This window comes from Macrosteles quadrilineatus, unplaced genomic scaffold (assembly GCF_028750875.1).
Source record: "Macrosteles quadrilineatus isolate MER2022 unplaced genomic scaffold, UCM_ALF_1.0 Scaffold_2__2_contigs__length_208266976, whole genome shotgun sequence".
Lineage (NCBI taxonomy): Eukaryota > Metazoa > Arthropoda > Insecta > Hemiptera > Cicadellidae > Macrosteles > Macrosteles quadrilineatus.
The window spans coordinates 5,467,652-5,495,087 of NW_026542595.1; the positions used below are offsets into that span (position 1 = coordinate 5,467,652).

The 27,436-nt window shown below is 34.6% G+C and overlaps 1 protein-coding gene across 1 annotated transcript; it reads right to left on the minus strand.

Annotated features, from left to right (window-relative positions):
* Positions 1 to 1,809: 1,809 nt before the first annotated feature.
* LOC128987362 (uncharacterized protein K02A2.6-like) lies at positions 1,810 to 26,022 on the minus strand. The gene is made up of 5 exons (XM_054408167.1): positions 25,931 to 26,022; positions 24,737 to 24,927; positions 24,391 to 24,469; positions 3,966 to 4,417; positions 1,810 to 3,740 (listed from the first exon to the last, which is right to left on the minus strand). Exons 1-5 carry the CDS (start codon positions 26,020 to 26,022, stop codon positions 1,810 to 1,812), a joined length of 2,745 nt encoding a protein of 914 aa, XP_054264142.1.
* Positions 26,023 to 27,436: the final 1,414 nt, after the last annotated feature.

A 27,436-nucleotide genomic window follows, 5' to 3' on the forward strand; every position in this document is an offset into this window, starting at 1 on the left:
TGAAATGTCACCTCTCTATACATATACATTTATAAACCATAACCAAGGCCATACTGGCCCTGATGTGCTTTGTAACACAAGTAGAGCAAAGAATTTAAATTCAGCAAACATCGACAAGTAGGAGTCAACTGTTACTGTTTGAAGATGCACATCTTTGCGAATGTGTTGGTTCCTGAGGTACTTCGACGTAGACATACCAGTTTAACACTCCTATAGACAGATTTGGTTCATTATTTTTTCCATTCATGGTTTGGACAGATTAATTCTTGCTGTTGTTTGTTGAATATGACGGTGCGTACAAAGTACTCTCTTTATGAACTAATGCGTGTGGCATTTCATGAGGGGGAGGGGTAGAGTTATGGAGTACAACATGGAGTAACAAAGACTGTAACCCATTTATAATACTTGAAGGCTCTTTAACAAGACATAAGAGCACAATTTAAATAATTTTTTGTCGTTTTTATAAGGGATAAATCAGCCCATAATTTTGCTTTTGGAATTTACTTTACGCTTTACACTGCCCGAAACAGTGGAAAAAAGATTGAATAATAACCTATGTTATTTTTACAGGTGTCATGAGAATCTACAGACATAACACTCCTATACAAAATATATTTTACAAGCTACAGAGCCCGTTGTGGTTAGATACAACGGTCTCTAGGAAAATAACAGTTATAAAATCCATGCACCCCTTTACTCACTACTATTATTGGTACACATTAAGAACATAACTTAGAAACTCACACATACAAACTCACAAATGCAAATTGTAAGTAACAACATGCAAACAAATGAAATAGCACTACAAAAATCAGCTGTTAAATTATCAACACATGTTTAATATGAGTAGATTGATTAGGCATATCGGAAAACCAATTATTGGAATAAATAAAAAAAATCTAACTTTCATAATTATTCGCAAATCTACATGGATGAAGCTTTCCATTGACCTAATATTTAATAAAATCTGGCTAGTAGAACTGTACATTTAAACCTACAAAGTTTAACAAAAATTTGTGTAACTCTTTAATTTCTCCCCAGCAATAAATTCGGAGGTTGCTTAGCTATTTTTCATATAACTTTTAAATAGTTAAGAAATTGAGCAATGTGGAAGGTTAAGATTTTAAAATAGAATATCACTATGCATTTGTAGAAAATATCCAAAATTGGCAGTCATAAGTTGTCTCCAAATAAAGCATGTGAAAAACACAGTACATTAAGTATTTCTTATAGAAAAAAATTGGCGTATTTCATTTTCACCATAAATCATAACGAAAACAAACGTTCATAATTATTTGCAAATCTACATGAATTCAGCTTTCCAACTACCCATTAATTAATAAAGTTAGACCAGTAGAACTGTATATTTACATTTTCTCACTACTATAAATTTGGAAGTTGTTTATTTTTTTTGCAAATAACTTTTAAATGGTGAGGAATCGATTAATGTGGACGCTGATATTTTGAAAGCGAATAAAATTTCATACAAATTACTATTTTGTGTTTCTTGAAAATACTTAATAAAGGCAGCCTAAAGTTAGCTACAAATAAAAACTTGAAAATAAAAAATTGAAAAAGCAGTTTTTAAAGTATTCTTGGTATTTTTGTATTTTTTCACCTAAATATTAAATAAAATAAAACTGTTATCAAGTCCTTAAATTATATAATAAACATGATACAAGAGAATGTACAACCTATTTTATTCAACCATTTCAACTGAATGAAAAATATATAAACATAAACATAAACATTAAAAAACAATAACATAAACCATGTGTGTTGAAATCATATGTTGATGACAAATCCTTATTAATCCTCCCCCTCAAATTTACACGGCCGAATGTGGTTAATGTGCCTTCTCCAAATCTGCCCATTGTCCATCTCGATTTGATAATGCACCAATCCTTCTCTCCTTCTTACGTTTCCAAATTTCCACTTTCCGTCTTTTCCGAAATTGCGCACCTGAACCCTGTCCCCCACCCGAAACTCTCTTTTCATTTTGGTACACCCGTGGGGCATTTCTGTGTGATCTTGGGGTTTCTTCATAAGATCCAGCCTTGTCCTTATTCGTCTCCCAAACATAAGTTCATATGCTGAGGACCCTGTAGCATTTGTGGCATTCCTTAGTGACATTAGGATGTGATTTATTTTGAAGTGCAAATCTCCTCCATCATTCTCCATTGCTATTAACTGTTTCTTTACAGTCTGAACAAATCTCTCTGCTTGTCCGTTGGTTGCAGGGTGATAGGGGGCAGAGAATTTGTGTGTGACGCCACAAGCTTGTAGGAATTGGTTGAAGATAGATGATGTGAAGTTAGGACCATTGTCAGAGACTAACGTGAACGGGTAACCAAAGGTAGAGAAAAGTTTCCTGAGCTGTTGAATGCACCAATTAGATGTTGTAGTTTTGGTTGGTATGACTTCAACCCACTTTGAATAGGCGTCAACGATAACAAAAAGGTATTGCCCATAAATTGGACCTGCAAAGTCGATGTGTATTCGTTGCCAAGGTCCTGATGGAACCAGCCAAGGATGGACATCTACTTTTTCAGGAAGATTCTGCTTCAAACAGCATGGACGACAAGACTTTGCTAGATCTTCTATGTTACGGTCAATGTGTTTCCAGTAACAAAAACTTCTTGCAAGATTTTTCATTTTCACAACTCCTAAGTGTCCTAAATGAAGTTCATTGAGTACTTTTCCTTGCAGTTTTTCAGGAATTACTACTCTGGAACCACGAAAAATGCAGCCATCATGAAGTGAATACTCATTATTCTTCAAGCCAATATGTTCTAAATCAGTACCATCTTGAAGTGCTTTCAAAAGAGGTTTTAGGTCATTGTCCTTTGATGTTTCATTTGCAATATTTTCGTGTGTTACAGGCATTGATTCAATTTGGTTAATGAAAAATGCTTCATGTTGATCAATTTGATTTGTCGGTGGATGCTCATTAGGAAAGCGAGACATGTAGTCGGCATTGCCATGTGATTTGGTGTTCCTATATTCAATAGTATAATCGAAGCCAGAGAGGAAGTGAGCGTAATTGAAAATACGCGTGGCAGTCATGGTAGGTAAGGTTCTGTATGGGTCAAAAATTGAAACAAGTGGCTTATGATCTGTTACAAGGATAAACTTTCTGCCATAACAATATTGATAGAACTTCTTCAATCCCCAGTAAATCGCCAGTGCCTCTTTGTCTATCTGACTGTACTTTTTTTCACTTGCAGTGAGAGATCGAGAAGCGAATGAAATTGGCCGTTCAGTACTATCTTTGTATCGGTGAGAAAGAACAATTCCTAATCCGACTGGAGAAGCGTCCGTGGCTAGCACTAAGGTTTCATTTGGATCAAAATGAGCAAGAACCCGGTCACTAGCTATCTCAGCCTTAACTTTTTCAACGCATTTATCACATTCTCTGGTCCAAACGAACTTAGTGTGCGCCTTTAATAGATTGAGTAGTGGATTCAAGATTGTGTTCAAGTTGGGGATAAATTTCTGGTAGTAATTAGTCAAGCCCAGGAATGTTCGTAGCTCTGACACATTTGACGGTTTTGGTGATTTTAAGATTGCTTCCACTTTGTCCTTATTCTTGTGTAGACCATTTTGATCTATAGTATGTCCAAGGTAATCAATTTGTGTTTGAAAAAACTTGCATTTGTCTTTATTTAGTTTGAGGTTGTGTCTCCTGATGACTTTCAAAACACTTTCTAGCCTTGTTAGAGCCTCAGACTCAGTCGAACCTTGAATAATAATATCATAAAAAAAACACTGAACGCCATCAATTCCAGAAAGTATTTTGTCCATAAACCCTTGCCATAGGGCTGGAGCAGTCTTAATTCCGAACATGAGTCGATTTACCTTATACTGTCCTTTATGTGTACTGATTGTTTGAAGTAGCGCACTTTCTTGGTCCATTGCCATGTGTAATTAAGCGTTACTGATGTCTAGTGTACAAAAGTACTTACCTCCACTCATTTTTGCAAAAATATCCTCAATACGTGGAATAGGGTATTTGATGTCCTTAATTTGTTTATTTAAAGTCACTTTGAAATCTGCACAGATTCTGACCTTGCCACTGGGTTTCACGACTGGAACGATTGGAGTTCCCCAATCACTTTGTTCGACCTTCGAGATGATTTCTATTTTTTCCAATCTGTCCAGTTCTTCTTCAACTTTAGGTCTTAAAGCATATGGCACTAAACGAGGTTTCATGTAAACTGGTTTGGCATCTTCAAGTAGTTGTATATGACCTTCTACCTCGGGAATAACACCGATATTTTGATCAAATACATCCTTGTAATTCTCAATCAGTCTATCGATATCTGCATGCGTGTGAGAACTTGTAATACTCCTAAGGTCAGCCCAATCTAGTTTAACTTCCCTTATCCAATCACGTCCAAAGATAGGATCGACCTTCCTGTTGATTACCAATGAAATCGTGATTTTTGTACGTGCATTTCACAAATACATATCCAACAGGCTCAAAAACCTCCCCGGTATAAGTGCGAAGTTCCACTTTCGTTTTGTGAATGGATTTGTTTAATCCTAGATTCATGTAATCCTTGTAAGATATGGTGCTCAATGCGGCGCCAGTATCTAGTTCCATCGTAATTTCATTTCCCTCAATGTCCACCTTCAAATTAAACTTATCTGAGTTTTTTGAAGTTATTAAGTTCATTTCATAAGACTCATCTTCTTCAAGTAAGACATCAGCTTGACATGTGTTTCTCAAGTTTTTAAATTTTGTTATGGAATTCTCGCTCAGACACACTCGAGCGATGTGACCCATCTTTCCACATTTTCTACACCAGTGTTCAGTAAATTTACATTTGTTAGCTTTATGTTTTTCGTCACCGCATCTGTAACACTTTCCCTTAAGTGATTGGAATGTGAATGAACTGTTGTTGTGTCCTGTAGATTTAGTTCTCATTTCACTGTTTGTATTGAATTGTTTATTAGTAGGCTTTGAGATCACTTGATTAATTTCGGCTTTATGTTGTGAAGATGTAATCATTGTATTTTCAGTTTTAGATAGTTCCATTATCTTAGCAGTATTTATAACTTCCTGGAAGGTCTTGTCTGATTCTACTTGTAGTAGTTTTGTTCTTATCTCAGCGTCTCGCAATCCCCTGATGAACTGTAAACGTAGCATAGTTTCAGCTGTAGATTTTCCACAAGAACATTTGAATTTACAAGGAGTAACCAGTTTCTTTAGTTCAACTGTAAAATCTGTAACGGATTCACCTATCATTTGCTCTCGTACTATGAAATTATGTTGCCGTGCCCAAACGCTTGGTTGAGGATTCAAATATTGCTTCAATAAAGCTGTAAGGTCATCATAATCTTTCTGAAGTGGCGTTTCAGGTGCACAAATGTTGTAGAGCTTTTGATGTAACATAGGAGGTAGGGCATTAAGTAGGGTGAATGTCTTTGTAGTTTCATCTGATATGTGTTTCAGGTGCATAAATACTTCAAGTCTTTTTGTAAAATTGTCAAAAGATTCATCTTCACTGAAAGGTACAAATGAAATATGGGATGTTGAAGCTGTATTGCCAGTAGAGTAGCTTGCATTACCATTGATTTCTTGAGTTGTATTCGAAAGTGAAATAGGTTTCATTTGCCTCAACATAATCTTCAACTTAATGAATACTTCTTCAATGTCCATCTTGCAATTTACTTCTTCATCCAGTTCTGTATCGTTTATTATTAGTTCTATTTTCTCTTGTACTTCAAGAAATTTAGTCCATGTTGAGTCCAGAAGTTCTAGACGTTCGTCAACTTGCCTAGGATCAATTTCATGATTGTTCAGCTTGTTTGTTAATTTAGTCAATTGTGTCTTGATTGAAGTTCTTATCCTTTTGTAACTGTTTAAATGTGATGTAATGTCAGTTGACTCCATTTTTTTTTTCCTCGTCGCCAGTTATCAAGTCCTTAAATTATATAATAAACATGATACAAGAGAATGTACAACCTATTTTATTCAACCATTTCAACTGAATGAAAAATATATAAACATAAACATAAACATTAAAAAACAATAACACAAACCATGTAAGTTGAAATCATATGTTGATGACAAATCCTTATTAACTGTCATAATGATTTGCAAATCAACGCGAACCAGGCTTTCCAACGACCCATTATTAACCAAATCGGTCGAGTAGAAGTCTAGATTTAGTTGTACAACGTTTAACAAAGATATCTCTAATTCAGTATTTTCTAACAACTTTAGATTCGGAATCGCTTGACTTATTTGCCAATTAGTTGGTAAATTGTCGGAAAATCGACCAAAGTTGATGTAATATATTGAAAGAGAGTAAAATTGTCGTACAAATGACTTCTATAAATTTCTTGAAAATACTTAAAAAAGGCAGCCAAAAGTTGGCTAAAAATTGAAACATGAAAAAGCAGTTTTAACGTATTTTTTACGATAAAACATAAAAAAATTCTAACTACATGCAAATCTATACAAATTAAGGTTTCCAACGGTCCATTAATTAATCAAATTGGTCCAGCTAAACTCTAGATTTAGTTTTATAAAAATATTTTAACCAAATTATATAGAATAAGGAGATTTTATTATAGGTGTTCACGTAATAGAACTGCTGATATATTAAATTAACATAATGTAATATATATATAATATACAAACAACCAATATAAACAAAAGTTAAGTATTTAATGTTAATTGAAGTTTGAAAATGGACTTATGTCCGAAACATGTCACTTCTATTAAAAATTGAATATTCAGGGTGCTAAGCTGTACTTTATTTACTAGAATAATTTAATAAGTAGATTTGTATAAATTTGCATAGGCTATTTTTGCATAAAGCTCAATTATGAAAGCTCCTATTCCATGTAATGCATCATTGGGTGTTAGCAGTAACCTTATCATTAACGGGTCTAATGTTTAAGTGCAGGACTTTGATAATCGAGTTCCCGGGTTTTACTCCCGCCAATCACCAATGGATTTTGCCTAAGCGACACCCTCTAAGCTTAGGCTGAAGTAATGTGTAATGGTTCTGGGGTGAATGTTGGGCAAAAAAACATAGTCATTATTCGTTTCTTTACTTCACGTCATGATTTATTTTGTCTTACTGAAACCAAAAGTGGGTAATAGTTAAATCGTATAAGTTAGCACTTGTTGGAATACTTGAGTCGCAGTTTAGTGGTGGGGATGAAATAAATTTGTGTTGCGTAATTTGACGCCGAGTACGCAAGGCGGCTTACCTTGCTTCATTTAAGTTAATGCTGAATTCCAGACGTGGATGATAATTCTACAACTTGTCTTCAATTCTATTATTAAATGGTAATAAATATATAAAAAAAACAGTAATATGAAATTAGTCAATGTGTATGTTTGGGCAGTTGTCAATTTGTAAATTCGAATTACCCTTAGTAAAACTTTATCACGTAAATACAAGATCAATTAAATGACACTCGGCAGATTAAAGGACCTTACAAATGGGAAACAGAAAATCAATTACATCAAATGCTTTCTCTAAATCACAGCCAACCTTTATCAGTAATGAGTTTGTCTCGAGCAAACCTTTAGTAGCCCAGAATATCTCCGATACATCGTTATGCCTTATTTCAATGACATATGGGAAAATGTATTTTGACAGTATAATCACACTATGTAGAAGAGCCTTTGGTAATTTGATCTTATATACTAACAAACTTTTGCAAACCTTGTGACAGCTAGCCTAACCATACTACTAGACCGAATTACACGTGGTTGGTACCAAATGAATGATATTTTCCTGAAGGTGTGCAGAATCCCTTTATAAATTAAAATATACAAAAAAATAGGCACAAAAATTGAATTTGAAATTAAAAAAAATAACATGGACCATATGGGTTTTAATGTTGGTAACAAAATAACAACGAAATATAGACAGAAAATCAAAACAAATGGAAGAAATTCCAAAAACATGTTTTGTTTACAGCGTGCGATAAAAATAAAGAAGTTTGCACAATATATACTATTGGTCGAGTTTTCGACCACGGGGCGAGCTCTCGTCCTAACTAAGAAAGTGTCAATAAACATTTTCATAGATTTTTTATAAATCAGCAAAAGTTAGGAATGAACTGAAAAACACTGTTAGTGACATATCAGTAAAGCCTTGTTGAAACAAAGTTGAAAAATGCGAGTAGTAGCGTCGCTCAGGCCGCAGGTGTTGACGTTTGATTGGACCGTTACACAGTGTGGCTTTGATATAATATGTATACAATTTGAGATCATGTAGATGGAATTTAGTTTTCACACTTGCAAAAAAATACCAACGTGCAAGAAACTTATAGCCGTTCGCATATACCCGTCAAATTACAAAAAAATACCCCAAAATACTGTGATAAATTATTTAGTTTTTGTTTGCAAAATTTATTCGGCAAGCCGTATCGCCCCCCAATACCAGATCTTCGTACGTAGTCAAGCTTGCTTATAAGATAGGATATGAGATGAATAATGCATTTTCCATTGAAATTTCTTTTTGAAATTTCCCAAATGTTCTTCTAATCAAAGTAAAAGCTGGGCAGTATGATACAGCGATGCAATACACAGTGCAGTATGTGTTTGGTATTCCAATATGCTCAGTTAGCATACCGTGCTGAAGCCTGTGTACAAAACCTCTAGTGGGTTGTAAGCTGTTATTGCATGAGGGCAATCATGTGTTAATGTTAATTTATTTAACCATTCCTCAAAAATAATATTTTTATTCATGTTAGTGTGAAAAGATTTTTAAGATGTGGCAAAATAATTAATACTTTTGTACTCTAATTTAAGTTTGTATTTGATAAAAATATTTCCTGTACACCAATTAAACTAAACAAGGAAATATAATTTAAACAAATAAAATACAAGTATTTATACAGTTTTGGCATATGTATTTTTTCTATATTTATGTAGGCCTATATAGTTTGTTTAAAGTACTAGGCATTCAATAATATTTATTTATATTTTTCCCAAAAGGTGTACACACTAATTATGACAATTTCTAATGTCATACTATGCACTCAGTCTCAAAATGAAGGACTACTTGCTTAAGAGTCCTTGGAGCATAGACGTTCTAACTCATAAAACAATTAATAAAATACGAAGACAATGTTTTAATTTAACAGTGCACTAGATTTAAATTACTTTGGTATTTGAAAAAATAATGTTAGATATTTAACGAAATTAACATTGCTCTTATGGTGGGCAAATCCAAGATGGCCGTTAGCTTCCATGGACTCCCTTGGAAAACAACTCAAAACCCCATCGAAAATTTCCAATCTCACAGTGCACTGGATATTTAAACTATAACCTCTTTGGTATTTGGAAAAATATTTTTTTATAATTAGCAACTCTTTGGTAGCTGTTTGAAACTATACAAGATGGCCGGTAGCCTCCAAGGACTCTTAAGAACAACAGCCAATAACAGAAAATCGTAGGTGAATTTTGAAGTTGATAGTTTTCCAACGGTAACCTATATTTCAAATACATTTTATTTTGTCTTACATGGAAAGAGTGTTTGCAAAGTAGTAGATACATTGAATCAATGTTTGAATAAAGAAACTAAATTGTTATATGAAAACTTTACTATTTCAATAAATTACCAAAGTCTTGCATTATATTGTAACTTATTCATTGTAATCCTTTCGTGTTGTATGGCTTTGAGCAGCTTTAAAAGCAAGTTGCCCTCTACTCCCCAAAGAAGAAATAATACCCCCGCCGCAGCAAACCTGCCGACTAAGCGAATTTCCATTTGTCTGAATTGATTTTCAGTTAAATATATTTTAATAACATTAGGTTTAACGAGTACCTAGGTTTGCTGCTACAAGGAAACTAATAAAGTGTGTTTTTGAGTAAAATATTGATAGCTTAGTACAAAATAAATAAATTTGCCAAGTTTGATCAAAATATATTCATAAACAAGCAAACTACAACATTTGACAATACTCTCCATAAGAATAACATGGGAATTTTAAATTTACAATTTTTTTAATTTTCTCCGTTACTAATATTCGAACAAAAATACTTTTATATACTAAATTATTTGTTTTTTTAAGCTCTTTAAAAAGGTCTAAAGAGAAATTGGGAAATTTTGTGTTTTGAGGGTCAAAAGTGAGAAAAACCAATTTTTACCCCATAAAACCCCCCGTAAAGCCCCGTTCCCATGGTCCAATCGTGCTGGTTCGCGAACTCATTCAAGTTTATCCCGCTTTACACCTTTAAACCAAATTTCATCAAAATCGGACAAAAATTACTCTAGTTATCGCGTTCACGAACGTATATATATATACGGTCTAGGTCTTAGCGTGCCACCTACGGTAATAGCTACTTCCCTATAGGGAAATTCGCTAAAATGAGATGTGTTGTACCGTATAATATTATCTTCAAAACAAGCAAGCCGTTAGGAAAAAATCAATGATAATTTGTAAAGGACAACATTGGTTGTTGTATTTCAAATCAGATCTTAAAATTATCTTAAACAAAACTATTTTACGGTTTACCTAAACATGTATAAAATAGTTGTAAATTTTGGCATGGTCTTAGTAAGAATATTTCAACATTTTAAATCTAAGAATGATCATAATAACCTTATACAACAAATTATTCATAAACATTTTTCTATTATAAATCATCATGGAAATTTCTAATAGATATCATCACATAATGATAATTGATAATAACATCTTACATTTTTTTCGTTTTTAAAACGAAGAGGTATTGAAGATATGTGTAAAATCATAGCCAAACCGCAGTTTCTAAGATAGGGAAATGGGTTGACATAAAACCAAAACACCGGCCCAAGGAAGGATCAGTTTATGGGATGCTCTTATCTAAAATGACATCTTCAAATTAATGTTGAGATTAAACCTCTCGACATATCTGATGGGTCTCTTTCATGGCCGTGTGTCTGGATACCATAACTGTATTTGCGATTCATAATCAGATATTTTTAAATTTTACCTATATCTCTCGTCTCTTTGCAAACATGAAATTTATTTTTCAGATCTTTCCAACGGTTATCTATTACCAGTATCTACAGTATTACCGTAGTCCATTGTAAATACTGTTAATACTGATCAATGAAATGGCGACCATAAAAAGTATGTATTTTAAGCCAAGTATGAGTGGAGATGAGTGTTGGATGAGTGGCGCGATCTTGTAGTCTTGTTAGTGACTAAGGCCGACATTCCTTAGCCACAGCTGTTAATTAATAGCCCATACAGCTAATGGCAACTAAGGGACCTACAGTTTATAGTGGAATCCGGACCACATGTTTGCCTTGGTATATACGAAATGGTCTAATTATCAGGATAGTACTGCGGATAGTCGTAGTACTCACCTGTGCGGACGTTAATCCACACCAGGAACAAGATTTTATGAAACCTAACCATAAGACTTTTAACTATGAGAAACGTTAGACACCCCAAAAGAAAAACCCATACAAAATGGAGTTAAATAAATATAAAATATTTATTAAAATATCGTCCAATGGTGCGCGCTGTATTGTTCTTGGAAGATTGAAGTTACCGATGGTAGTTTAAATACAGATTTTATAACAGTACAGTACTGTCTGTAACCTGGAATACCAGGCTTTACCTAAATAAATTGTCCCATATTTGCTGTGTGGTTGTATGGTTGGGTAAGCAAAATCACACTAAAAAACTGTCTCCAAGAGAACATTCTGGTAAATTTTATTTTCTATTGTCAAAAGATAGAGAATATTTTCATAAATTGTAAAATTCCATGTTTTACATGCGTACTTCATTCATTACAACTTAGGTAAAATGTCGTGAAAACTGTTATTTAATGGTGCAGCTTATGCATGCGGTAAATGTATTCGAAGTATACGTATTGTAAAGTTAAACAGATCGATGCTGGACCCTAATTAACTGTACAAAACTCGTTAAACATAATCCGCAATGTTTATATTGGTTTTCTGGTTAACTAAGCATAGATTAAACATACTTAGATTAAAAATTGTAACCCTAAGGGAGTATGTTTAATCTATGGTATAAGTCAAAACATTATTTGGATTTGCCTGTTTATAAAAACTAAACTGTTGGTGTAAACGCTTTAAAATAGAATATATCTAGAATATAGGCCCTATAATAAATGGTTTTACTTTGAGTAACGTAATGTTTTGTTCATGATAGTAAATCTGTAACATTATTTAAAAAGTAAAAGTATTTATTCCTAAAAAAAATATAAAGTTGATCTAATAATACGTTAGTACGGTATTGGTTTACACATGCGTATATTAAATGAGGAGATATTGTAATATTTTTACTTTTTATTAATAGTAAGATAAACTCCAAGATAGCTAGATTTTAGACATGTCAAAGCCTATAGGGGATAATCGTAAATGAGAAGATTTAATTCTGCAAAAAAGGGTTTCATCTACACCTTGTTGGATCCGATATCAGCAATATCACAATGGAGGATGTAAGCCGATCTACCTGCCCGAGAATATCACCTGCAACTATTCAACAATATGTTAATCAGGCGAAGAAGAATACAGAACTATTAATTTCCCATGAATTTAAATAGTTTTTATGATCATGATGTGAAATATAGGTAAAAAGTGTTATTTTATAGTTGTTGAGCGGAGCGAGCGAAGCGAGCGAAGCTCTTATACGTCGACTTTTATGCATTTCGTAATACGCAAACTCCTCCTAGACGGCTGAATCAATCGTTTTCAAATTTTGGATTGTGATAAAGACCATATCGGTGAGTGCCAACATCTATATGGCGTTAAAAATAACTCTCAGGAATCCACCCCACTGGGTCTCAAAGTTTCAATGTAATCCTTATGGAAGCAGTATTTGACACATAAACAAAGACATATGATCAGCTGTTGACTTTTGAATGCAGAAGATAGAGAAATATAGCTGATAGCATTATTCCACAGATATTAGAACAGAAACGGTATGAATCATAAATATCATCAGTAATATGACGACAATATAACGGGTCTAGCTTGAGGTCCGTGACGTAGGAAGTGCTAAAGGATTTACTAAAGGTGAGCAGTCTGGAGTGTGGAAACAGTTTATGACGATTAGATTTGGGTATCTGCATTCCAAAAATTATAAGGGAAGGGAGGAAAACGGGTCCGCGACGTAGGAAGTTATGAAGGAAGTAGTCAAGGCGAGCTGTCCGGAGTGTGGGAACTGCTTATGACCATTATATTAAGGTATTTGCAATCCTATGATGCTATGGGAAGGGAGGGAAACAGGTCCGTGACGTAGGAAGTGATGAAGGAAGTAGTATAGACGAGCTGTCCCGAGTGTGGGAACTGCTTATGACCATTATATTAAGGTATTTGCAATCCTATGATGCTATGGGAAGGGAGGGAAACAGGTCTGTGACGTAGGAAGTGGTGAAGGAAGTAGTAAAGGCGAGCTGTCCGGAGTGCGGGAACTGTTTATGACGATTAGATTAAGGTATCTGCAATCATAAAATGCTATGGGAAGGGAGGAAAACGGGTCCGCAACGTAGGAAGTGATGAAGGAAGTAGTCAAGGCGAGCTATCCGGAGTGTGGGAACTGTTTATGACAATTAGATTAAGGTATGTGCAATCATAAAATGCTGTGGAAAGGGAGGAAAAAAGGTCCACGATGTAGGAAGTGTTGAAGGAAGTAGTCAAGGCAAGCTGTCCGGAGTGTGGGAACTGTTTATGAAGATCAAGGTATCTGCAATCTTAAAATGCTATGGGAAGGGAGGGAAACGGGTCCGCGACGTAGGAAGTGATGAAGGAAGTAGTCAAGGCGAGCTGACCGGAGTGTGGGAACTGTTTATGACGATTAAATTAAGGTATCTGCAATCATAAAATGCTATGGGAAGGGAGGAAAACGGGTCCGCGACGTAGGAAGTGATGAAGGTAGTAGTCAAGGCGAGCTGTCTGGAGTGTGGAAACTGTTTATGACGATTTGATTAAGGGATCTACAATCCTAAAATGCTATGGGAAGGGAGGAAAACGGGTCCGCGACGTAGGAAGTGATGAAGGAAGTAGTCAAGGCGAGCTGTCCGGAGTGTGGGAACTGTTTATGACGATTAAATTAAGGTATCTGCAATCATAAAATGCTATAGAAAGGGAAGGAAACAGGTCCTCGACGTAAGAAGAGGTGAAGGAAGTAGTAAGGTGAGCAGTGTGGAGTGTGGGAACTGGAAACCGTTTGTAGAAGTTAGGTTAATTTTGAAATGCTATGAGAAGGGATGGAAGCATCCCCACGACATAGAAAATGGCGAAAGAAGTAGTAAGGCTAGCACTGCGGAGTGTGGGGAATGTTTGTGGCAATTAGATTAATGTATCTAAAATACTAAATTGCTAAGGAAAGTGATGAAAACAGGTCCACGATGTAGGAAATGGCTTAGAAAGTAGTAAAGTATGAGCATAGTGTGAAAACCGTCTGTGGCAGTTAGATTGATGTATCTTTGATCCAAAAATGCTATGAGAAGGGAAGGAAACAAGTCTATGACGTAGGAAATGGTGAAGGAAGTAGTAAGGCTTGCAGTGCAGAGTTTGGGAACTGTCTTTGGCAATTACATTAATGTATCTGCAATCCTAAAATGCTATGGGAAGAGAGGGAAATAGGTCCACGACGTAGGGGGTGGTGAAGGAATTAGTAAAGGTGAGCGTGTTGAGTGTGGGAATGGATTAATGTATCTGCAATGCTAAAACGCTATGGGAAGAGACTGTAGACTGTAGGGTAAAATAATTACGAAGCACGAATCGATACTTATTTCGATACATGCAATCGTTTACAATAGAAATTTACAACTGAGTTGACAAAGGTGATTTTTACTCCATAGAGGATAAAACTATTTTTACTTCCTAAAGAGTAAAAATGCTACTTTAGACCCGCAACGCATGCATTAAAACTACTGGTATTACTGCAGTATGACCAAAACAATATAATATAAACCCTTGATGACTCCGCTCAATTTTGTGGATGCCTCTGCGAACGCCACCTAGTTATGCATATAAGTGAAAACTGCACTTGTTTATATTTTTTAGATACCTACTTAGTGTTTTGCTTACCAAAACGTTTTAATTTATGTGTACAAATATTGTTTTAAATAAATTTAGCTGAGTTACATTGCCTTTATCAATCGAATACATGATCTGTTATTCGAAACCATCAATTAAGCAATTTAATTCATTTGTAGTATAGATCTTTTGATCATATTTTGGAATTATTTACCAAATTATATAATTACTTATAGTGCAATAAAAGTTTGCACTGCAAAATTACTTTGCATGATTCTGCAGACAACTTAATTGCTTTATCCTTAAACCTTAGCTTTAATGTTTATATTAGCTGGAAAAACGTAATAGTTTTCGTTGAAAGTTTAAGAAAAATATCATTAAATGCATTATATATCTTTTTATGTATGCTGAGTTAACATAACAAAAATAAATTACAGAATTAACACAGCCAAATGTGCTTTAATTATGTTGTTTTAAATTTTACTTTTGAATCATGCATACAATAATGAAATACATACGGAATGTTGGCCTAGGAAAAGTACATAATACTAACAACGCAGGTAACCTCTATAACACACGGAGTTTATTGCAAGTCAGAGATACAGTCGGACTCAGCCTTAGCTTCTTGTACGTGCTTCTCTGTTAATACCATATGAATGTGTAAAAGGTTCAGAGTTTCAACTAGCCTACTCTACGTATTATTAAACCACAAGACATTCATGTCATACAAACTCTTCCTAATATACAAAGCAATACATATAATAATATTATAATAATACATACAGTAACATATAATAAGCATTACAAATTAACTTAGGCTTTAAATTAAGAGTAGTCTTTGTTTAAAAATATGTAAAAATTAATAGTTTAAGTCAAGAGCTTACGATAACTATCTGCATATTAATAAAACAAATTGTTATTATTATGTAAATTGTATTTATTTGATTCTTACTGGAATTCAAGTCCTCTCAAAAGACCGGCTTTTGCCATCTATGTGGAAATTCACAATCTCGTTAAGGTTTTTCGCGTTTACTCTAGGTGGTATTTTTTTGTTATAAAGTACTTATAGTGTAACTTTCCACCATACACTACAGGGACTGTATTGACCAGTTTGGAGTTAAATGTTAGCTTCTCTTTGGTTTTTTTATTGTACTGTGCTAATTAGATAACTTGATATTTCAAGTTATTTTAACCGGTTTGGGTGTATACTACAACAGTTATCTAAATTTGGTTTAATAGTGTTTTATTTCGTTGGTAAAGGTATATGGGCTTGTGTTATTGCAATCAGACTCATGTATTTGTAATATCGTCTTCAAACAACAAAATTCTCTGATGAGATAATATCTGTTGCAGTTTACTGTATTGGTTAAGTAGACTAACAAATTCAAGACATCTACCCTCTTAGTGAGGACGCCCCGTGGGTGTAAGGTAATGCCATCAGCAGTCCAGGACGCCTCGGTAAGACGGAGACGGCGCCGGTGGATTGACATGGGTCAACCAGTCTGGTTTTGTTAGTACAGTTTAGACAAAATCAGGGTTACGGCCATCATACAGCCGAATATGTTTAATTAGTGTAAATATGTTTTATAGAGTTGTAGGAATGTTAAAGTAATCTAACATAAATATTTAGTTTTCCAGAACTTACCATCGGCTCTTATCTATCTATATATTAATAGGCAAGCATGTTTCTTTAAAACCTTTTTTCTCAGGTCGTGTGCATCGCAGGGAAAATCTACTCATACTGTTAGAAAGATATTTGCCTGTAGATGTGCAGAATCCCTTTATAAATTAAAATAAGCTAAAAAATAAGCACATAAAACGAATTTGAAAACTTCAAAAAATTAACATGGACCAACTGGGTTGCCATGATGGTGACGAAATAACAACAAAATGTAAACAGAAAATCAAAACAAATGGAAGAAATCCCAATCACATGTTTTATTTACAGTGTGGGGAGAAATTAGAGAAGTCTGTACATTAATTATTTTTGGTCGAGTTTCGACCACAGGACGACCTCTCGTATTAAGTTAATATATACCTGAACAATTATATGTCCCTTTCAACCAACTTAGGCTAATAACAAAATTAACACATTACTTTGTAAAGAGGAGATTGCATAGAAGACCTGTCATTTGCCCACATGAAAATCGTGCATTCATTTTGAATAATTCTTGTAGTTAGTTGCAAGTTGCAACTCATGAGCTAAGACCAAAATTTTCATATTTTTCTTCCTGCTACCTACTAACTACTAACTATTCTTCATGTTGAGTTTTAAGGGAAATTTTTTTTTAAATTTAGCCTTATCGAGTTTTTAACAATGCGATGAGCAACAATTGCTGAGTTTAAATATACTACGACTGCATTCGTATATAAAACTCTAACACTAATCCGTAATGTCTTTGCATTCATGTTTGATATTCCCTGTTAAGTGCCTAAGATAGACCACTCAGAGTATTTTATAGCACGAAATGTAAAATCTGAACGGTAGATTATTACCAACTTAAGTTTTGATGTTGGCAATAAATACAGTCCTCCATTAAAAATTCTATATCCTTCATATTCAGCTGAATAAACTTACGTTTCATGTTTTTCAAATCATTCTTTTCTTTAGAGTATAGCATTCTCAAATAACATGTGCATACTGTAATCTTATTATTTCAAGTTGCATTAGAATTAAATGTCATGTTAAGCCATGTAAAGTTTGTGTTAAGTGGTAAATTATTCTTAAATTTACCGTGCATATTTCAAATATACAGGATTTATTGAAAGTTTTGGGTTCAAACTTTTAATTGGTCAAAGTATAACAATTGATGAAGGAGATATTTTGGCAAAATAGTGTTCGGTTTCTATTGTCGAGGTGAACTATACAAAGCAGTTCCATCTGTATAACTTTGACCTGGTTAAAATAAACCCACAATTGACAATGTTGATAGTTATCTAAACATATCTGATACATCCAAGCACCGGTAACTAAGCGTATCGAACAAAATACAGAAGTATTTTACTTTATAATCGTAGTTTTAATTAATGGATAGGTCCCGCTATGTACTTTTTTAAATCTAAACATGTAATCTGAAGATTTTTAATTTTAGTTTTTGTAAGAAACGCTGTGAAAATATGATTTAGGTGAGCTTTTCATGTTATAAGTGATTTAAAAGTTAAAATTTACTTCTTTCATCTTGTCAAATTGTTGTCATACTCAAGAGCTGCAAGACATTAATGGATGTAGCTAGGAGTATATACTGTACAACTATTGCAGGTACAAGAAACATACATTTTAAACATTGATGACACTCGTACCATTAACACTACTATAATGTTAAATCGGATGAATTAACAAAGTTTGTATGCATTTTAGTAACCCCCCACAGAGATCTATTTCTGGATAGCTACTACAAGAGACCACAAAAATAAAAAGATATATCTGCTAAACAACTAACCTATTCTTATAGATATAGGTTGTGTGATATAAATTATCTCAAAAAATGTATTCTACTGGGCAATTTTCACAATGAAAAGTAGATTTTGCCAATAGATTAAAATGTATTTAGGTTCTACTAATAAAACAGTATAATAAAACTAATAAAACATTATAATAGTTATAAGGATATAATCTATAACCTAAAAATTTTTGGAATCATTCTTCCTGGATTATGACACACCCTATTACTATACAATACATCAAGGGCTGAACGTACATTCAAACAATTTATACGAAAATTATATTTATGAAAGTTATTTGTTTACATCCCATTTCTTATAAACTTTAAAACTTCTTGATTACCAAAGTATGTGTTGTTACATTTACGGAAGGTACATAAACAGAGGGGGGTTTAATTGTGTTTTAAAGTTAGTTTTATTAACTTCCTGTTATTTTTAGTTGATTTAAGTAAATTATGATTGGTTAACCTTAAAAATTCAAAACCAACATGCTAAATCACATAATTAGAGATTCATTAAATATTTTAATTTAATAAACTTGTTTTATATTTAATATAAGTTTTAAAAGAACGAGTTTCAAAACTCTTAATATAAATTACTATAACAAGAAATTCCTCGACTGAAACGTTATCAAAAGAAAATATTATCAGGCCAATTAAACTAAGCTGCAAATCTATATGTACCAGAGAACACAACTTCTGTATAGTCAGCTTATAGAGGATTTGAATTGAGTATTATTTATGGAAAAATTATAGATAAGCGTGGAATAGAGCTTTGCTCTGTGACCGTAAATTAAATGTATTGGCATTATGGAGTTTGAAATTGACGTAATGAAAACATTTATGACCAAAATGCAGTATTCTAAGTAAAAATTCGTTAGATAATTTTGGTAAACAAATAACTATTTTTGGCTATAATTTCAATGAGTTTTAATAAAAAATTAATTTATAATGGGGAAAATCTTATTTCTAATAAATCAAGCATATATGTTTTATCGACTTTTAGGAAATAATTTCTAATACAAGTTTCTCTGATTCAAGTTAACAATTTATTTTACAAACCGGTGCTCAGTCGGCAGCACCATGGACTAGACGACAGGTCTAGTCAGATTCAGGGATTCAGATTCTGACACCCTGCCTAAAACTGTTCTTTTTATCAGTATAGGAATATCTACAGTTCGCCCTTACATATACTATATTGGTACACCCCATGCTTTCTTTGCTGGAGTTCCACCAACAGGCCCGAGGTCTATGTTTTGCAAGTGCAAGGTTGAAAGGGGTAGCTAGTCACTTTAAAAATCCAATCAATATTTGTCTAAACAAATATAGACATTATTATTTGTATGAGAATAGATTTAAGGCATTAGTTATGTGTATATGCTACCGGTAATGTATATATTTAGGTGTTCTATAGAATGCGTATTTAATCAATAAGATGCATATCATGAACCAGGCAAATTATAAAACAACATTAAGCACATTACATACTTTGCCCAGTCATTCTATAGAATGCTCATTGGCTCTCCAGGTAGAGTATTGAAAAAGCGGTTTTTTCTTTTTTTTTGTTTTTAATTCCTTGCTTGGAGTTAACTATTCTAAGTTGTCCTAGCCACTAACTTACTGAAACTAGCCTAGCCATATACAAAATAATTAAATATTGTAAAATAAAAGGTTTGTGAACAATTCTCTTTTAACTTATATACTTAATGCAATAACCGTACAAATTAATACACTCTCAAAATATTATTGCTCCTGTAATCTAATTTTAACAGTGAGTAACGACTATAAACAAAACACCACACATTAGCAACTTAAAAGGAAACAATTAAGGCACCTAACAATATGGCTTTGTTGTAAAACTAGGGTGCACCAAAATAACCTGATGGTTTTTAATACTGAATAACTCAAGAACAAAATTCAATTTTATGTATTAAATAATGTTATATTGTTCACATTTTCATTTATGAAGAATTATATCACTTAGGTGATGACCATCTCCTAAACGTAGGATTCCCATAATTTTTGCATATTAGCAGTCACCTTCATCTGAGAAATAGTAGCAATCTCTTCCCGGATACACTGCTTGTGTTCAGGGATGGTTCGAGGTTTCGAAACAAACACTTTGCTTTTTAAATATCCCCACAGCCAACAGTCACACAAAATTAAGTCTGCGGTTCGAGCTGACCACAGCACATCACCAAACCAAGAGATCACTTTACCGGGAAAGAGCTCACGCAAAACTGTCATTGAATAATTGGCTGTGTGACATGTTGCGCCGCCCTGTTGAAACCATGTGTTGGTCATGTCTATCCCTCTTAACATCCGCAGTTGTGGAACCAAAAACCCCATCAGCATTTCCACATAGTGTTCCGGGTTTACAGTGACGGTGTTTCCCCTTTCGTCCTTAAAAACATATGGTCCGATGACTCCAAACCGCGCCACACCACACTAGACAGTAACTTTCTTTCGACCAAGTGACTTTTCACCAAACATAATCTAAAAATGGCATAACATAAGAAATCGTTCACTACAACAATGAGGTCTCTAGCTTGTATAAAAGCTGAGTTATTACAAAACAGAAGCCGTCAGGTTTTTTTGGTGCACCCTTTATAATGATCTAACCACGATGTATCCGTACCAACTGTTACAGTGTAAATATTTTATTGGCTAATTTTGTTTGTTGTGTATAAAAGGTAACTTAAATTCTAATAAAAAAGTTAAATCTTTAAATTTGTACGGAGTTCAAGGGCAAAATAATAAATACAGTTTATGAACTGGCATTGTCCTTTTTCCTTAGCATCTCATTTATATTGATACAATGATACAATGATTTTATTCGGCCAATCAACAATATTGTTATAGGCTATGTCAAGATTCAAGATTTATTGAGCCGTTCAGTGTTATTTACAATAGGCCAAGTCACTAATACTACCAAAAAAGAGTTGCCATTCCTCTTGACTCACAAACTTAAGTCCATCATAAAGCACATCATGCAAAATAAATAGATAAATAACTAGGTGGCGTTTGCAGAGGCATCCACAAAATTGAGCGGAGTCATCAAGGGTTCATATTATATTGTTTTTGTCATACTGCAGTAAAAACAGTAGTTTTTAATGCATGCGTTGCGGGTCTAAAGTAGCATTTTTAATATTTAGGGAGTAAAATTTTTTTTAGCTTCTATGGAGTAAAAACAGCTGTTGTCAACTCAGTTGTAATTTTCGATTGCAAACGATTGCATGTATCGACAATATGTATCGATTCGTGCTTCGTAATCAATTAACATACAGTTTACAGTCTCTTCCCGTAGCATTTTAGCATTGCAGATACATTAATCCATTCCCAAACTCAACACTGTTCACCTTTACTACTTCCTTCACCACACCCTACGTCGTGGACCTGTTTCCCTCTCTTCCCATAGCATTTTAGGATTGCAGATACATTAATTTAATTGCCAAAGACAGTTCCCACACTCTGCACTGCTAGCCATACTACTTCCTTCACCATTTACTACGTCATAGACCTGTTTCCTTCCTTTCTCATAGCATTTTAGTATTGAAGAAACATATAATCTAACTGCCACAGACGGATCTCACACTATGCTGATGCTCATACTTTACTACTTCCTAAGCCTCTTCCTACGTCGTAGACCTGTATTAATCATTTTCCATAGTATTTTAGTATTTTAGATACGTTAATCTATTGCCACAAACGTTACCACACTCCGTACTGCTAGCCTTTACTACTTCTTTCACTACTTCCTACGTCGTGGACCCGTTTCCTTCCCTTCCAATAGCATTTTAGGATTGCAGATACCTTAATCTAATGGTCACAAACAGATCCCACACCCCGAACAGCTCACCTTTACTACTTCCTTCACCACTTCCTACGTCGCGGACCAATTTTCCTCCCTTCCCATAGCATTTTAGAAATGCAGATATCTTAATCTAATCGTCCAAAACAGTTCCCACAGTCCGGACTGCTTGCCTTTACTACTTCCTTCACCACTTCCTACGTCACGGACCTGTTTCCCTCCCTCCCCATAGCATTATAGGATTGCAAAAACCTTAATCTAATGGTCACAAACAGATCCCACACCCCGAACAGCTCGCCTTTACTACTTCCTTCACTACTTCCTACGTCGTGGACCTATTTCCTTCCCTTCCAATAGCATTTTAGGATTGCAGATACCTTAATCTTATCGTCATAAACAGTTCCCACGCTCCGGACAGCTCGCCTTGACTACTTCCTTCACCACTTCCTACGTCGCGGACCTGTTTTCCTACCTTCCAATAAAATTTTAGGAATGCAGATACCTTAATCTAATCGTCATAAACAGTTTCCACAGTCCAGATTGCTCGCTTTTACTACTTCCTTCTCCACTTCCTACGTCGCGGACCAGTTTTCCTCCGTTCCATACCATTTTAGGATTGCAGATACCTTAATCTAATCGTCATAAACAGATCCCACACCCCGAACAGCTCGCCTTTACTACTTCCTTCACCTCTTCCTACGTCGTGGACCCGTTTCCTTCCCTTCCAATAGCATTTTAGGATTGTAGATACCTAATCTAATCGTCATAAACAGTTCCCACACCACGGACTGCTCACCTTTACTACTTCCTTCACCACTTCTTACGTCACGGACCTGTTTCCGTCCCTTCCCATAGCATCATAGGAGGATTGCAAATACCTTGATCTAATGGTCACAAACAGATCCCACACCCCGAACATCTCGCCTTTACTACTTCCTTCGCCACTTCCTACGTCGTGGACCTGTTTCTTTCCCTTCCAATAGCATTTTAGGATTGCAGATACCCTAATCTATTTGTCATAAACAGTTCCCACACTCCGGACAGCTCACCTTGACTACTTCCTTCACCACTTCCTACGTCACGGGCCCGTTTTCCTCCCTTCCCATAGAATTTTAGGAATCCAGATACCTACCTAAATCTAATCGTCTTAAACAGTTTCCACACTCCAGACTGCTCACCTTTACTACTTCCTTCACCATTTCCTACGTCGCGGACCGGTTTTCTTCCCTTCCCATAGAATTTTAGGAATGCAGATACCTAAATCTAATCGTCATAAGCAGTTTCCACACTCCGGACAGCTCACCTTTACTACTTCCTTCACCCCTTCCTACGTCGCGGACCCGTTTTCCTCCCTTCCCATAGAATTTTAGGAATGCAGATACCTTAATCTAATCGTCATAAACAGTTCCCACACTCCGGGCAGCTCGCCTTGACTACTTCCTTCACCACTTTCTACGTCACGGACCCGTTTTCCTCTCTTACCATAGAATTTCAGGAATGCATATACCTACCTAAATCTAATCGTCTTAAACAGTTTCCACACTCCAGACTGCTCACCTTTACTACTTCCTTCACCACTTCCTACGTCACGGACCTCAAGCTAGTGTCATTTGATTATATTTATGATCCATACCACCGTTTATGTTCTAATATCTGTGGAATAATGCTATCAGCTATTTATTTATCTACTGCATTCAAAAGTCAACAGCTGATCATATGTCTTTGTTTATGTGTCAAATACTGCTTCCATAAGGATTACATTGAAACTTTGAGACCCAGTGGGGCGGATTCCTGAGAGACTTTTTTAACGCTATATAGATGTTGGCACTCACCGATATGGTCTTTATCACCATGCAAAATTTGAAAACGATTGATTCAGCCGTCTAGGAGGAGTTTGCGTATTACCAAATGCATAAAAGTCGACGTATAAGAGCTTCGCTCGCTTCGCTCGCTCCGCTCAAAAACTGTAAAACATGCGGTGGAAAAATGTAAAAATTTACAAAACAGGAAAAAAGCACAAAACTAAAAAACCACACTCATACCTGCAGGCAGGGATAAATTTAATTAATCTCTTCCTAAAATTCTTTGTTTTTACTTCATTGAGTCATGATTTGTTTTGAAAAACTCCTGCAGGGAATAAAATGGGTTTGCAACCAACCAATCCTTTACAATTTTTGCAAACGCCTTAGCAGGTTTTCTTCTGACTTGCAGAGGCAAAGTGTTAAAAAATGTTATACCTGCAACAGGAAAAGAATTTAAAATTTTGGTTAACCTAATTTGGGGTTTGCAATGCGCGAGCTGCTCGGCTCCGCAGAGGACCCTGACAGCTTTTTTGTGCAAAATTAGAACTTTTTGGATAGCAGGCGCATGTCCCCAGAGTCTAGTGCCATACTGTAAGTGAGATTGGAAGAAGGCCATAGGCCTATAAGCAACGCGAACAAACTCCTGGGGCATATCAGCTTTTAAACGTCGGAGCAGGTACATTACTCTGCTCAATTTATTACAAATGAGCTCAATGTGATTAGTCCAATTCAGCTGCGGATCAAGTACAAAGCCCAGCAGTTTGGCAGGCTGATCAAAAGCATTATTCTTTGACAAACTAAATGTGATGGTTTGTGTCTTCGCCTCATTTAGAGTCAACTTATTCTCTCTGAACCAGACAGAGGCAGTTTCCAGCAACTGCTGGACTGCAGCCCTGGAAACACCAAAATCACTGTCACCAGAGAAGAGAGTAGTATCGTTAGCCAGTACATTGTAGTAGTATCAGTAGTATTGAATAGTATCAGTACATTGCCAGCAACTTTGAGATACAAACATGATGTCCAACAGAGTACAAGCATAATGTACAAACATAAAAATAATATCAAGAGTTAAAAATTGATTATAAACGAGTCGATAAATAAAACAAATTAAATAACATCTATTTAAAACAGTTAAATATTCTTGTATATACCCTATACCTATAACTATACCCCCCATATGCGTATACATTTACTAGATAAACATATATTCAAATCAATTATTTATTTTTCTCTTTTATCTCAGTAGTAAATGTATAGAACAAGGATATGACATGATCGAGTAAGGGAGTTTTAGCATAATTTCTTGTTTTCGTAACACACATTACATTAATTAAGTTTACAGAAGAAGTAAAATACTTGTAAAAAATGTCTGTATAAAACTGAACAAAGTGTTCATATATAGAAATTCCTATTTAATATAGAGTTAAGTTTAAAATGTGGTAAACCTTCATTTAATAGCTTATTGGTCAATTCCTTAAACTAACAGTTAACCATTTGCATATGGAATTTTGCACTTAATATACTGTAGTTGTTTGTTCGTAATACTTGGAAATTGGTTCTAATTAATTTAATTTATGACTAACTTATAATAACCTTAGATAAACTCCAGCTAAAATAACTACCTATGCCATTGAGAGTTTATACACACTCTCGACTCAAGATATAGCCTTTATTGTACCATATCACTGTTTATGGGCATTGACACATTACAATGGGGCGACTTGAGTACCTTATTCAATAAACAACACTCTTCCATTCACGGAGTCTCATAAAATATCAACAATCTGGAGTAACTGACGCACCCTTAAATCTGATTCTTAGTACACTAATTAATTACTTCTATTATAAACTTCATTGTAATAGGCTTTAACCTAGTGGTTTGGTTTCATTCTGTACTGATAAATAACTGTGAAATCAGCTGCAATGCGAACACATAAATTGGGGGAGTCGAGGTGCACTTTGACCATTACCAGAGGTGTCACTATCATCATGTCTACAATCAGAGGTCACTATCTGTACTGAGTGTACTGTAAATCTCTACTCAATATCATTTAGGGAACCCTCAAATAATATCTTTCCTACTCAATCCTAGTGTTATTTCTTTCATTTACAAAAAACATAGGTCACTTAAATGTCGGTGTTTTAAGCCATCGGTAGCCTTGTTGATTAAGTTTTTTTAATTGCATGCATATATTACTTACCTTTTCTATTTATTGTTGGGGAAATAAATAAACTTGCCCCTCCTATTTATAGGTTAGGTCAGTTTAGGTATATTAATAATAGTTTCATATCAATACATGGGTAGAGATAAAGTATAAGCACTTGCATAATTCATATGCTATGAAATAGAGCTGACCTTATATATAATCGAATCTACCTTTAGACTACCAGAAGGTTCATAGTTAACTCAAACCAATTACAGTACTACTATTACGACCACTAAAACCTTTACTAAATTACTACCTGTAACTAACTTTAGAAAACATAGAGAATGAAGGAACATGATAAAGTTAGTCTTGTGTATCGATTAATATGAAAAAAATGACCATGTTTACGTTAAAATCCAAATTCCTTATGACTTAATTGTTTATATTTTAATAATAACAAGTTAAGCGGGTTGGGTAGACGCTGCACCGATCATATTCACAAAACTTTCATTTGCATAGTGTAATGATGTTGGCAATATCCTTTGCAGCCTGTGCTAGGCTAGGCCAACATAACGCTATAAAGGCCGCCACACCATCTGGCGATAACACGGCGAACTGCGCCTTAGTACTACTTCTAGTTAAACTTAACTTCGGTGAGCTAGGGTTTTGGTACACAGAACAAACATATTTTGAAAATATGAATTTGCGAAATTATGTATTGTCAATTTGTGTTGACAAAATGAATAAAGTTTTTTTCTTACAAATAAACTACAATAAAACAGTACATTAGGATGTAAAGAAATATAACTGGGCATTTGATCCAGTAGTGTTTTATAGTTACTAGCTAAAATGGCATTGTAATTTATAGTCCAACATTTTATATAAAACATTGAATTTTGCCTGAACTGTACACCTAATGGTATTTTTTTGGCATCTGGTATTTGTGAACAAAGAAAATTACTACAGAGCAATATTGATCATATAATTTACGTCCTGATTTTTAGCACAGAATCCAAACACAGAAAGTCAAATCATCGATTCACTGCCAAACCGCCTTAAAGTCTATTCTATTCTATTAACTATTCTTTATTCGTATTGGCAAACAATTGTAGTATTTTGGATAGAATATAAGTTACTATTGAAAAGAGATCCAAATGAAGAAAGCTTTATTTACTTTGGGCAGTTTGAATAAGACTACATATTAGTTGATGGCCCAATTTTCGTAGTTTAAAAATGTGTTTAGCAACAAACTTAA